Source organism: Diadema antillarum, unplaced genomic scaffold (genome assembly GCF_040938485.1).
Source record: "Diadema antillarum isolate AM-2024a unplaced genomic scaffold, OU_Dant_1.0 seq00000108_RagTag, whole genome shotgun sequence".
Taxonomy (NCBI): domain Eukaryota; kingdom Metazoa; phylum Echinodermata; class Echinoidea; order Diadematoida; family Diadematidae; genus Diadema; species Diadema antillarum.
The window spans coordinates 253,886-268,884 of NW_027271194.1; the positions used below are offsets into that span (position 1 = coordinate 253,886).

Here is a 14,999-nt window from a genome sequence, read left to right on the forward strand (position 1 = left end):
GTCATAAACTGGTCAACTCATTATGATTTATTATGTCACATACTGTAAACGCAGAAAACACTTTAATTTTCGAGTATCATGTCCTGATTTTGGTTTGCGTAATTTTAAACCCACAAAATTATCTACACACTTTTCTCTGCATGTTTTGAATAGGTAGGCAATTGCGAATTCAAAAACCCACAAATATATTTTAGAGCTGCTCAGCAAGAAAATTTACACTAGATGACAACTTTATGACTTCTTTGTATTACCAGTGTTATTTTGTTACCTCCGCCAAGGAAGGAGGCTAAACTGGCTAAGTGATAATCGGCGTTGGTTTGGTTTGTATGTTTACAGAACACGATTACATACAAAAAGTTGAGTACAGATTGAAATGAAACTTGCATATATAAGTCAATATTGACACAAGGAACACCTCATTAAATTTTGGTAGTGATCCGGAAATTTTATGGATTTTTGAAGGATATCTCATCTTTTGGTATATAAGGTAGTCCTAAGCTGTGCGTACCGGAGGTTTACATACGGTCACAAAGGCGTGAACTCTGCTCGGGCAAGGTGTCGTGCAATGACGTAGACAAAATGCTCCTATTTTGGGAAATTGCTTGCGTGTATTAAAGGGTGGAAATAAGTTGCTGGCTTGTCGGAGGTCTGTGCTCTCTGAGTGCCTTGTGAACATAGTATGGCATAGTATTTAAGTGATTACATAATCTTAAAAATTAAGACAAGAAGTGTGTCCACTTCCTCAATTTTTAAGTCCAAAATAACTATTTGTTTTTCCGTCAGCTTTCGTAGCAAACTGATGCTTTTGAAATAGCGGTTTAAAGTTGGTTGCAAATTACTAAGCTTGTTATACGTCATAGGTGACATCTTCATGTTTATAGACATCTTTACATGAATAACGTGATCTCCTTAATGACCATAATATCATGTAGGTTTCATTGTCGATCATTTAACCAATTAATTGCTCTACAAGCTGTTATTTTTGTGTACAGATATTTTTGCAAATGAGGACGTGGTCATGGGCATTTTTGTGAGATGCTGTTTTCGCAAATTGACACCAACGCTACGGTAAGTACAGTGCACTCCCGTTATAACGAACCAATTATAACGAAATAACAAGATTCCACTGTACACTGTAACCCTAGCACATGGCATCTTTTTTGCATGTTGCTAATTTGCAGCACAGTGTACAACAGTAATTATTTAAACCTTCAAGCGAACCACAGCTTATACCATATTTGTTATGTAAAGACCAGAATAAGATATGCTTGCTACAGTGCTGTATATTTGCATCTGACTTTTCTCTCTTCATTTTAAGTGTTTCATTGCAGCAGAATCAGAAAATATCACCTTCCATTGGATCATTTGATAACAATGTATTTATTCCATTTGCAGTACCATCAAGAAGTTTCTTAACTAGACAATAACCAACTCCTGTGTTGACAATGCTTCTTGATACAGAAGTTCCCGTTTCTCATGTTTGTTGTACTTTTGTTTGGTTTCTTTCTACTCTACATTACATAACCTTTTTCCAATGTGAAGTATGGAGAAATTTTCAGAGGTCAATTCAAGATAAGATTTCTACAGCAAACTCTCATGGCACTTAATTTTAATGGTTTCAGTCCTACTAACATCAACACAATTCAAACTTTCTAAGTGAATGCCAGATTCTGCTAAAGCCTTGTGCCAATATCTTTAGGTCCAAGCTTTTTGGTGATAATATTTTAGGAAAATTTCTAATAATTCTGTATTGGGTGAGATGTCAGAAAGGAAATTTGATACAGTTTAATAATCTGGCCAGTAGAGGGCAATGTGATCACACAGGCCAATCAATACACACAGTATGCTGTACCTTTACATTGATATTGAATGTCTGATGATAACTGTTGTTTTCTGACAAGCACAATTTTGTTAGTGTAAAATTGAAGCTTGCTTTTTTCGTTTTTGGTTTTTTGAAGTTGTATATTTAGTTGAATTACAATTTGTGATGTGTACCAGAGCCAGCAGTAACCATTAACCAAAGTGCAGTAACCTATACTTGCTGCATACTTTGTTGATTAGAGTACTTAAAGGGGATGGCTAGTAGCTGATCAGTGGGAATCAGTGGGAATGCTGGGGGATGATTGTTCCAATCCTTGTGGGATTCATTTGAGAGTACATTATACAGTGTATGTCTATTGTTGTGTTAAAATTATTTGCTTCAGAACAGTCTCATATTCAAGTAATGTGCAGTTTAACGTTTCCAGGTTAGCGTGCCTGTACAGTGACGGGGCATTAAACTGTACATTACTTGAATATGAGACCGTTTATAATTAATTTATAAATAATTTTCAAAAAACAATAGAACCTGATATAAATAATGTACTCTTAAATGAATCCCACAAGAATTGGACCAATCATCGCCCAGCATTCCACTGATTCCCACTGATCAGTTACAAGCCATCCCATTTAATAATAAGACAGACTGTTCAACTCTAATAAACTGTTTTTGTGGAGGATTTGAATTTAATAGATGTAACCTCACTTTCAGGGAAGTCTAATTGCAATGTACAGTACCAGTTCTGTTTATGACAGCCCAGTTTATGACATAGACAAATAAAAGCTATGCACGACACACAGTGCAAATGTACGAAAATAGGTCTGATCAGCCTTTCTGTATAAAGTCAGCATAAGAGTTAGTCAAAGGGAATAGCACAGATGTGATTTTATTTGGTCAATTTTGTTGCAAGCAGAGCTGAATTTACACAAACGCTTTGTTTATTTGTTATCAAATAAGGTGGTGATGTATCAATATGCTGTTGTGCTTGTCACCAGAGTGTCTCTTCCTTGTCTTATAATATACATTTATAATCATTTATAATTATTGCAACATTATTTGAAGCAAGTGCAGAAGTACAACAAAAATGTAGCAGAAGCAAGAAAGCAATGTGGTTTACATACAAAACAAGCTTTTAATTTCTTCTCTCTTTTGAAGCATTATACAAAGAATTTGAGCAATGCTGCATTGCAGTAAAATCATCTTTTAACCCGTTGAAGACAGTTTGATTTTGCTACAATACACATTTCCCATAGGCACCTGCCCGAGTATATTCGGGACTTGTCCTCAAGGGGTTAAATGCATCAACCCAACTACACCTAGAATCATCTTCATCAAAGTAATGTTTTTCAACACTTCGTAGAAAGACAAATATTCATTATAAACATATCATGTCACACTTCCGACATTGCAAATAACACTAATTGATTGATCATACAAATATGTCTACATATTGCCAATGAAAGTTCTTGCAAAATGACTATCACACACATCAGGTACTACTACTGAATAGGTAGCTTAGCACAGAATAAACCATATACAGTGTATAGTACTTTGTGGTGACTTCTGTGGTGTCTCTGATGTAATAGCTTGGAACCCATTAGATCCTATACAATCTACATGATCAGATCCTATTCCTAATTAATATTCTTTATTTTTATTCACCCCTCACTCTCTTCCTTCATTACAAACGCAGCTTTCTTCTATGTACACAATAACTCTAGGGTTTAGTACATGTACAGTATTATCAAAAAAGCAGGGTTCCTGCAAATTTTACAAAATGAAATTTGTGGTTAGTGTTAAATAAATTAAAATCACTAATAGACAAGGAGTGTGCATATAAAGTGACTGTGTATACCACCCCAACACTGTTTGTAGCGCACAAGTTAGTGAGAGTTGATTTGATAAAATGTTTCCCTTAATGATAGAATAACATTGCAAAAAAAAAAAATAATAAATAAAATAACTAAAAAGCAAAAAATATACAAATTGATAAATTTCTATGACTTTTCCATGAAATATCCAAAGTTCTGCATTTTTCATGACTTTTTCAGGCCTGGAAAAGCATTTTCAAAATTCTATGACTTTTCCAGGTTTTCCATGACGACAGGAACACTGAAAGAGGGACATTTTTTGATAGCACCATGAGAGCAGTGTTCTTTTATCCATTGCCTTCAGGAAGAGTCAGGAAAATAAGGACACTTACTGGCTCCTCAGTAGGACAATAATTTTCTTAGCAGAAAGTCCCATCTCTTAGCATCTTCAATTCTATCCAGCAGAATTCACATTAAAAATCCTCATGTAAACACAGAACTCTCTATTTGACAGATCTGGTTTCAGAATCTATTCAGGTGCTCATACATGTGTAGTTTTGTTTTCTGTCTTAGTCTATTGACATGCATTGTCAATCATTACCACATGAATTGTGTCCAGCTTTGATATCAAATAGTGATTTAGTATTAAGGCTCAACCATTTTCTCCTTCAATCCTCTTAACACACTTGTACATTGCCCTCTGTAGAGATAAGTATCGTGGGTCGTCCCCAAGTCCAAAGGGAGATGCGCACCTCGAGGTGAAGGCAAAACCGAGTTGGTAGCGGGGGTCAGCAAATGCCACCTGCCCTCCTGCGCCAGGATGGCCAAAGATCTTGCCTCCGTCCTGAAAGTGCAATAGTTTAAAATTGTTTTCATGAAAGTCATATTGTTGGGTAATGAACAGGGTATTGGTTCACATTCTATGATTCTTGCCACTTGAGATCTGTCACAGGATAAACTTCACTTGCAGGCAATAAAATTTTAAACTAAAGCTTCATTAGTGGAAAGAAATGGGGAACAAAAACCATAACAATCATTCCAATCACTAATTTCATTCCATAAGCAAAAATAAAATGAATGATTTTCTTACATTTCTCTTTACTCTACAAGTAGATATTTTCGTGTGAGTTATTTTTCAAGTTCTGCTGGTCTGTTTTTAATTCTGCAGAATCAAAACACAAACTACTGGAACACATGACAAGCAAAAATGTTTGCATGCTTTTATTTTTGTGCTAGTTTCTAGTTGCGCAAAATGTGAGAAAATTTTAACACAGCAAAAGTGTCCACTTGAACAGTATTTGCTACTGTTCAAGCAAAGGGTTTTTTGCTACCTTGGAATGTAAGTGTTTGTAATTTGTTTCCTTTTCATTTGATATAAATGTTAGCTAAATCAAGACCACATGCTATTTGGACACATCACTGGAGGCATGAACATACCTCGGCGTAGTCAATGATCATTCCACGCTTCCAGGAGACGGGGAGTTTAATGACCTTGTCCATGGTTTCTGGCTCAGAGTCGAGGAATGAATCCACCAACTCCCTGGACAGGAGCTTCTTCCCAGATGCCAGCTCTGTGCCTCCCGTTGCTAGGATACCAAGCAGCTATGAAGACGGGTAAAGGGCACTCCAGTTACAATGAATATTGTTAAAACAAAATTTTGTTACAACGATGTAAAAGTTCAGGCCCCCAAATTATCATCACTATCATCTATGGTTTAAAATTCCCTTTAGTTGCACACAACAAAATTTCCATATACCCAGTAATGGAAGAAAACTGTAAGTCCTGAGATTTTGTTATAACGAGAGTCGTCTCACGGTCTGTATTGACATCAAGGCCTTGCATCATCAGAAAACTCAGTGGAATTCCACTGCTTCATCTATGGACTCACCCACAAATAAACTGGGATTTTGCAGTTGTTGCCATGGTAGTGATTATCATTGTAAATCGAGAATAAAATTTTGAATGGATTGCATTTTGTATACAAGTCACATAGTCCTATTGACTGCCGGCAATTTATGCTGACATTTCTGTAAGTGCAATGTCCATAAGTTTCAAAACTAAATGTCATTAGAAAAAAAAGGGGGGCACATACCCCTAGTTGATATAAAAAACAAAACAAACATGACATTGCACACAAATATAAAAGAAAACTTGGTAAGACCCTCCTGACAAATATCGCAATTGTTATGATACATCATATCATCAGGAAAGCTACATGAATGTATCTTTCTGACAGACAAAAATATATATCCATGACAAACAGATGATTCTTACAAACATGCCTTAAACCTCTTATAGATTTAAACATTCTCCATGGATTACAATTTGATAATTTGACAATAAATTCCATGTATGTATTGTAAATCAGCTGATTTCAATAAAATATCTATTACTTTTCTATGATCTATCATATTCAAAACAAGCCATATCTGGCTTATAGTTTGAACAAGATTACTTACTGTAGAGGAATTTTTACACAGATACTTTATAATTTTACAAACCTTTGCTAATCCTTCTGCAGTGCCAAAGCCGTTGGCTGATGGTATTTCTATCGCACGATATTCAGGGTTGTTCTGTGTCTTAAACTGCAAAGTAACATGCATCAAAAATGCAAATGACAAATCTCACCTTCATGCACAAATCCAAAGCTACAAAACTCTATGGAAGAATCAAAATGCTCTGGTTGAAATAATCATAGCAGAACCTCCTTGATAATAAACCATTCTCTCTTTTTTTTTCAAACTAATACTGACTCTGCTAGATGCTCTGTAGAGAATCATTTACCACAATCACTGACACCTTCCAAGTTGCCACAATGTTTGCTTGTTTGTTTGTTTGTGTGTTTTTTTTTAAAGAAATGTCATAGGATCTCATACCCCACATATATTTTGTAAGCAATTCAAAGACCCATAAAAACACAATCCCACTGTTGTGTGCACATGCAGTCACTGTATACACTGATGACCATTGCTTACATAGAAAATGTAAGGAGTTGTGTCACAATGAATATCCAAAATGGACACAACAAAGAAATATGAGCAATTCTTGATGCTAACATACCACAAAAAATCTATACAGGCACTGGTTTGTAGCAGGTACACATACTTAGTTCCATGTTACAAAATTGCACACAAGGATGCAATACAAAGTTTGACTTGCACATGCCCATATTTTGACAATATCTCTCTTATCAATTTACTAGCCAGTAGGTAGAAGGGCAGTGTTTTTGTTGGAACCTGTAGAAAGAATGTATGTGCCCCGACTGCATGTGAGTGCCCCGCAACCAAGCCAGGCTGTTGGGTCGTCGGCACCCTACCCTGCACAACTCACGTTTATTAGGTCACCTGCATTCAGGGTGACATCCTTTAGCAGGTATGTATCCCTCATGGACCTTGCTACCACTCGACGGTTGCGGCTGCTCTTCAGTGCTTTCAGCGCCACTGCCGGGCCGGGATCAGGAATGATGAGCTTTGCTGTTCGATGATTCTCCTCAAGGGGCAGGCCAATGAAGAAATCAATTCCTGCAAGAACAGTGAAAGTGTTTGTGTGTACTACACATGTCATTCCTGTCGACAATTGCACACAATTTCTGATCTTAATTTTGTTTTGTCACGCAAACTGCATACAGTACTAATTACCAAGGCTTTGCCTGCTCGTGTATTCATGAAAATCATGACAAAATTATACAACCCCTATGCATGTGATTACCCATTTAATGGTATTTCACAGTCTTTGCTATTCTTAAGCAATGAAGATATAGCAATTCTGGGGAACATTTTGGTGAGATTCAGATTTTAAAATTTTCATGTTACAATATATTCTGTTATGCCTATCTGCATAGCTTGAATGTTTCCATTCAGAAATCAAGAAAGAAGATTCAAGGGGGCCAGGAAATTTCACACAAAAAAGCAAAACAAAAAGAAAACAGGAAAAGGGGGAAAACAGGCTTAAAATGAAGCCAAAATTGCCTGATAAAACTGACTAGAAATGGCAACGAAACAGAAGCACTCACCAAAGGGCTTTGCGATCTCCTCAGCAAAGAACCGCCCAATAGTGCGCCCCTGTGGGTCCACTCTCCGGAGCAGTTCATTGGCCAGGGGTCCCAGGGACACAGAGTGATACCCATGGGCCGTCCCAGGTTCCCACAACGGAGCAGCTGAGGCAAACGTGGCCCCGCATCTGGCGCAGTCCCGCAAGATGTCATACCTGAATGGTTCCGGGGATAATGGAAGACCTGCCTGGGACAAAAGGGGTGTCAATAACCTAAATACCATTCAGCAACATCCTTTAAACCCACAAAAAGCATAAATCTCATCTGTGTTTGGTATCTACTACTTTTGTATTGTCATAGCAGTCATGACAATTTTTTCTTCCATTTTTTGTTTTGTTTTCCTTCTACTCATTTGAACATTATTGAAATTTCAAACTTGTAATGTATTTTGTCTCTATAATTTTCTTTTTTTCACAGCAAAAATGTCAAAACTTATGGACATATCTTGCGATTTCTTTCATAATGTCAAGCACATAAACATGGCTTTGAAGTAAAAATTCTTATTTGTAGGTACCTGGTAAATTTCTTATACCACACTTGAATGAAATACTTTTGCCAATATACTGAACTGCAATACGCCAAGCTATTTCATTGTCAATGGTTGATATCCCCTAACTTTGGTTGTAATTACAGTACGGTAAACCCATCCAATCTTGACAACATGGCAGTATCATACATGTGTATAAAGGCCATTGTGATATATGTAATTCCTATATACTGATAGTTAAAACTAGTTTTTGCCAAGGACTTTGGAAAGTTTGTACAATGCTATGGGGTTTTCTGTGCCAATCAGTGCACAAAGCACACAAAAGGCTTGGAACAATTTAAGCAATTACAGAAGAAGGCACACAAGAGAACACTGCCATTAACCCGTTGAGGATGGTTTGATTTTGCTGTAACATAGACACCTGCCCGAGTATACTTGGGACTCGTTCTCAACGGGGCTAAAAAATATAAGAAATAGGGAATTCACTGTGAGGATGTCCAAAGTAATTGCTAAACACTGAGGTCTCACCTTGTGTTCCATCAGCTGCTCCACGGTGATGTTTTCCTTGCCATTTTGTGCGAATTCAGGCCAGTAGTGAGCAACTGGCTTGTTGTATTCCACCAATCCTCTGTCAGCTAGTAATGCTATGCAGACAGCAGTCACAGCTAAAGAGATACAGATACATAATCAAAGTGATAAAACAAGTCTTATTCTCTATGTAGGCAATTTGTTATAGATAGTTTTGAACAAACACCATAAAAGAATATTGAACTGATTTACGTGGGCAATTTCGCATTATCATCCTCCTCTTTCTTTCAAAGAATAGTGGTCTGCTGTAGCCCAAAATTAATTCTTCACCATGTGGGCTACTTAATTCCTGGCAGATATTGGACTTCTTTGAAAACTAAACATTCTGTGGTTACAAATTTATAACATGATGCATGAATCATACATGATAATGCAAAATGCTTCTGCTCAAAAACAGTAGGCCCTACACTGGGGATCCTAAACCTGTTTTATGTTGACTGACAATACGTCCACACACAGACTGTCACATGCAAAATGCAGCTTGCTCTCTTTAGAATGCAGTCACTTTGTTCAAATCCCTCATTTTGTTATCTCATGTCAAGTTTTGATAAAACATCAGTCTTTTTCTTTAAAATCTAGTTGTTTGTAGAATTCCTACAAAGCAGGCAGAGCATGAATAACCAATACATTCATTGATATGATACTCTGAAACAAATTGATTTTCATCGAGTCTTTCACAGATCTCTGGGCATTCCCTGAATCCACAAATCAAAAGAAAAAAAAACTCCTTAAAGCAACCTTGTAATGTTGTAAAAGCGTGAAAATAAAAATGCGCGAATATTTTTGCGTGCCATTTATTCCAGTAGTAGATGTTTTGGTTCCACAGAATTAAAAACATGCAAAACTCTTCTTATCCGGCCAGCAGGAAAAATTAGTTGCGCAAAAATATCCACTTTGACAGTAATGTAATGCAATTTTAGAATCTGCTTGACTCACCTTTTGTTGTTGAGTAGACAACAGAAAGTGTGTTTTCTCTCCAGAGCTGCTGGGAGTCAGCATCAGCATATCCACCGAAGATATTAACAACATTTTCACCCTTGAAGTAGACAGCAAATGCAGAGCCACTTTCCCTGGACTCCAGACCTCTTTCAAAGTTTTGCCTAGAAATTATAGCCAGAAACTAGTGAGACATGTTTGCTTGTTTGTTTGATGAAATGAGATCAGTATGGTTACCATCCACATAATAAACACAGTTTCTGTTACACAGAAAATGACGAGATGCTTGATCCATCGGCATTAAATACTGGGGCACTGCACATAAAGTATTACAATCTACTCATTATTCAAACAAGCAGTGTTGTGTGGAAGTGAGTACTTTTGGTCACCTAAAATAATGGTAATGATTCAACTTCTCTTACGACTACTACTACTACTACTACTACTACTACTACTACTACTACTGCTATTACTACTATACTACAGTACTAGTGCTACTACCTGCCTTCCTACCTACCTACCTACCTACCTACCTACCTACCTACCTGTATAGAAGGATGATAACAATCATGGGTCAAAGAACATTTTTGTAGGGGGTGGGGGGCTGCAGGCTGATGGGGGTAAAGGTGAATGGTCCCCCTTTCTTCGACAATAAGATTTTCTGGGTGGAACCCTCGGAGTCATGGGTTTGGTTAACCCCGGGCCGGTGGCAGGTACGGCAAAGCCACCAAGTCTCACACATTCTGCGTGAGACTCAAGCATTTAGGGGCCGTCTCACGATCTCACGCATGGCACCCATTTTTCTCACGCATCGGGCGAAGTCTGCAACTTGGGCCTATAATAATGAGCATAGCTCAAAAGATTATAGTGATAGTTGCAATTGAAGGTATATTTCCCTTTTGTCTTTCAAAATAAGTAAAAAATGGTCACGCAAGTATGCACCTGATCGCACCATTAAGAGGTAAAAATTGAAAAAGCTCCCTATTGTGGGAAGCCACAGGGCCCCACAGTGCACTCCTGTTACAATGAACACAGTTATTTAAATTCTGGTAACAACAAAACAGAAATTCAGGCCATAACTAACATTATCGGCTCTGTGTTCTTTAATACTGTTTACTGTACTTGTTCAGTTATAACACAATTTCGATATTATGATTAATATGAAAGAACTGTCAGTCCCTGGACTTCGTTATAACGGTAGTCCACTGTACCCTACTATGTGTATGTTGTGATAGTCCAAGTATTACCACATGTCACAGTACCGCCCCCTTCAATCATAACTGTTACTGTGACTGGGGTCTAATTAATCTATCCTAGGCTCTGATTTGGCATTACCATTAGAGGTATTTATTATCATAAAATGGGTTCAAGAATGTAGCCAATTGGAAGTGCTGAAATGAGTCACGTGTGTGTGTATGATTTCTTATATAACGCCTGAAGAGATCCTCATCATTTGATTGGTTGTTGAACATTGATCATTCGGCCCACTTCACTATGACGTCATCACCCATGCAATTGCGAATCCATTTTCCGTGCAATTTTGGATCCATACGATTTGCTCCATTGCACGCTCGATGAGAGCCCGGCACACTACGCGTGTTAAACGCTTGCGTTTGCAGTGTGTGTATGCGACAGCGCGCTAGCGTAAAGTGCTCAGTGAGCACTCTCGCGATCTCAGATTTTCTCTTGTTTCTGAATTAATAAAACATCAAATGACAAGGATCTAATTTAGGCGTTACATAAAACAAATAATAAATGTTTTTCATTCGTGCTATGGACAGAATATTTCATTCAGTGAAAGATGAAATGTAGATCCATTCAACTCGGCTGCGCCTTGTTGAATGGATCATTTCATCTTTCACTTCATGAAATATTCTGTCCATTGCACTCATAAACATCCAAGTATACTATTGCACGGCGCCGTGCAAAAAAGCGTAAAGTCACTGACGTTACAATGTTTACACAAGCAGTGCACACACAATCGGTTGTTACAAGTGTGTCGCGCGCTACTATACGCGCTGTCAATCCTGTAAACAACTTCTAGTTCAGGCTGCCAGCCGGCCTTTCTTGTGCATAACATGTGGCGTATGAACGCATACGCTTATACGTACAGTACTATAAGCGAGATTTACGAGTGCGACGTGCATAAATGTCTGGGACGAATATCTTCGCACATTTTGACTTTTGAGCGAGTGCTACATGTAGCTGACTGGTATTGACCTACAAAGGTACACGAAAAATGCTGTTAGTTTTCGACCCATTCTATAAATCAAATAATACACAGGTTTGAGTTTGTGACGTTAGTATTAATAGTGGAGATGCAGCTCACTGTCGGGTATTTACAAGTAGTGCAACATGCACTGGGCTTCGCCTCATGCATGTTTCACAATTGTAAATACCAGAGAGTGCGCTTCATCTCCACTAACGCACTCTCACCTGTGTATTATTTGTATAATATTACACAGATTGGGTGCACCCATAAGCCTATATTAATGGACATACAAGTATATGGTACACATGTTATGTAGGCCTAGAACCCTCTATACATATTGATAATTAAATTAATTGATCTTGCAAATCCAAATACAGACAAGTCCTATAGCAAGGCTGTACTTGTACATAATACCATGCCCTTTCCATATTCTAACGTCATGCATCTATTTAACTTAGATCTAATCAGAAGAAAGTTAGAAAGTTCTCCACCAACCACTTGGAGAGACGATCTGCAGCGTAGGTACAGCCTACACTGCAGGGGCCGTATTCTGAGAGCTAATTAAGTGTCTGATTAGCACTTAATTACCGAATTGGTATTCTGAGAGCATGATTAAGTAGGGGGTATATTAACTACCATAGCAACAAGCGTTTTGGTGGGAAGGACCTACGCGTTTGCGCGTATCAATGCGCGTGCACCTCTGAGAGGACTTAATCACAGAGTTAATTACGAATCGGTATTCTGAGGGTGTAATTAAGTATGAAAGTTAATGGAAACCTTAATGATACCAAAGAGTGTCATTAACTACTCCGATATCATGCATTACATCGTGTTTTCTCTGCCACAACGATGCTTACCGTCTTCGGTAACCGAGGAGCGGTTGAATCTTGTTATCATGGTACCCGTAGAATTCAGAGAAAAGAAGAAATATAGCCGATCTTCGAGGAATTTTGTCATTTTATGTGAGCAAAGAGGTTGAGATTTTCGCGTGCGTAGGTGAGGGTTGTATAGTCAAATACCGCAGTGTGCGCACGGAGATCTTGGGTTGTAATTACAGGGGGCGTGCAGGAGCGCGCATTGAGGGCATATTTGCGCGTCTAATCATCATTTTGGCTTCTAACAACGCGTCTGATTGGATGGAATAACAATTAGATGGGAGGGACCTAAGATAATTACAGGGGACTTAATCATACCTTAATTACGTCCCCAGAATACCGATTTTGCCCATGATTAAGGGCCTATTAACTTCACGACTTAATCACGAAGTTAATTACAGACTTAATTACGACCTCAGAATACCACCTCAGGTTATCTGAAGAGCCGTGCCCCTGTATTACAGTCCCGTTCCTGCGATTTGGTGTGCCTTTCTTGTTTTGTTCTGTTTGTTTGTTTTTCAGAAACTGCCTTTTCCAGATTAAGATCTTGTGTTTGCAGATCCAGAAACAAATTTAGCTTAACATTAGCACTGTTGATGGTTCTTACATATGCATGACAAGTGAAACATAAAAATTAATGGTGCACAACGAGTGTTGTTAGCGTAGTTTACTGTATTCACCGAGTCCCAGCACCGCAACACCGCCCACACAACGGCGTCGTATCGAACCAGCCGCCCGGGCCGGCCGGCAGTCAGCGCTGGCGGAGCTGGAAGTGGAGGTAAATTTACAGTTGTACTAGACTAGACAAGATAAGGGAAACTGAGAATGCCGGGCAACAACCTTACCTGAAAACATCCCTCACATCTTCGAAACCCGGCTTGACACTTCCTCCCACTGTGATGGGAAGTTTCCTTCGCAATATCCTTGGCAAGTATCTAACGGAGACTGCTGTTAAGGCAACAATTGCTAATTTATCAAGCATTGTGTGTGGCTAGTACAGAGTACACTGCTCACTCTCAAAAGGCGACCACTGTACAGCTGTGCGCTAGGCCTAGCGCCTATGTACATTACGTGTACGTAAAAGTGGTACGAATGTGTGGGCGGGGCGGGGGCGCGTTTTTTTTTAAAGACGGCACAGATTGGGGCATGGCGCGTGTTAAACCTATGGGAAAAACGTTGGGTTAGGGTTTTTGGTTATGGTTATGGTTAGGGTTAGGGTTAGGGTTGGGGTTAGGGTTAGGGTTAGGGTTAGGGTTAGGGTTTGATGGTTAGGGTTAGGATTAGGATTAGGGTTAGGTTTAGGGATAGGGTCCCCGATAGATTTTTAGTTTCCCCAATCTGTGCCGTCTAAAAAAACACGCGGGCGGGGCAAGGGGGGTGGGGTGTGATAGTAGAAATCCTCATGAATGAATAATAAGCATAATTAAAACCATCTGGGCCCCATTTCATAAAAATCTTGCTGGAATGACAACTTCCCACAGCAAACAGCCAATCAGGAAGCTGGATTCTTGTCATTAGCAAAGAGTTGTCATCAAATCAACTCTTTATGAAATGGGGCCCTGGGTTTTACCCACACATTCCCTATACACACCTAATTGACAGATGGTTGAAAATATAGCAATTAAAAATTTGAACCCTAACTTAAAATCTTATCTGAAACAAAATTAGATGTTTTCATGTTTAAATTACTTCCAACAAAGCCCCACACTATTCAGCTTTTGCTCATGAATGGATGTAGAAGTCATCTGATACACTACTTTATGAAGTATGAGGGTCAAAATTGAGAAACACCTAGTATAATGTATTTTAGAATATTCAATACATAGTGCTCAAATGCAATCATAACAATACAATAATATCATGTTTTTAGCGAACATCAAGCTGGGTGAACCGGATCCACATGGGATTGGCCATGTACAATGGACTCCCGTGATATAGCAAAGTCCTCGGGACCGGCAGTTCTCTTTTTCGTTAAAACCGCACAAATAAATGATAAAAAACATCTATGGCCTACAGCAAATAATATTGCGACCTGAATATCTTCTATCTTGTAACCAGACTTTCTGTATAACCTAGGTCGTTATAACTGGAGTGCTCTGTAGTATTGTAATTGCGTATATAGAGCTGTCATACTAAAAATAATGCATTCTTTATTTCTTTTTTTGCATTTTGGAATCGCAAGGAATCGCCATTTCGGAATCTCCTTCTCTATAAGCATT

The 14,999-nt window shown here is 38.5% G+C and overlaps 1 protein-coding gene across 1 annotated transcript; it reads right to left on the minus strand.

Annotated features, from left to right (window-relative positions):
* Positions 1-3,911: 3,911 nt before the first annotated feature.
* LOC139726997 (beta-lactamase domain-containing protein 2-like) lies at positions 3,912-13,796 on the minus strand. Its single transcript, XM_071637981.1, has 8 exons — positions 13,626-13,796; positions 9,694-9,857; positions 8,698-8,834; positions 7,644-7,869; positions 6,962-7,152; positions 6,133-6,216; positions 5,068-5,232; positions 3,912-4,474 (listed from the first exon to the last, which is right to left on the minus strand). The coding sequence occupies exons 1-8, from the start codon at positions 13,760-13,762 to the stop codon at positions 4,283-4,285; spliced, it is 1,296 nt and encodes a 431-aa protein (XP_071494082.1). The 5' UTR covers positions 13,763-13,796; the 3' UTR covers positions 3,912-4,282.
* Between the last annotated feature and the right edge of the window lie 1,203 nt (positions 13,797-14,999).

What these genes read in the sequence shown, in the direction of transcription:
- LOC139726997 (XM_071637981.1), bottom strand. Translation starts at nt 13,762, where the DNA reads ATGCTTGATAAATTAGCAATTGTTGCCTTAACAGCAGTCTCCGTTAGA. An exon ending in AGCAGCTGATGGAACACAAG is followed by an intron (nt 7,870 to 8,697) that starts GTGAGACCTCAG and finishes CTTTTGTCCCAG; the next exon opens with GCAGGTCTTCCATTATCCCC. An exon ending in CTGCAGAAGGATTAGCAAAG is followed by an intron (nt 5,233 to 6,132) that starts GTTTGTAAAATT and finishes CCGTCTTCATAG; the next exon opens with CTGCTTGGTATCCTAGCAAC.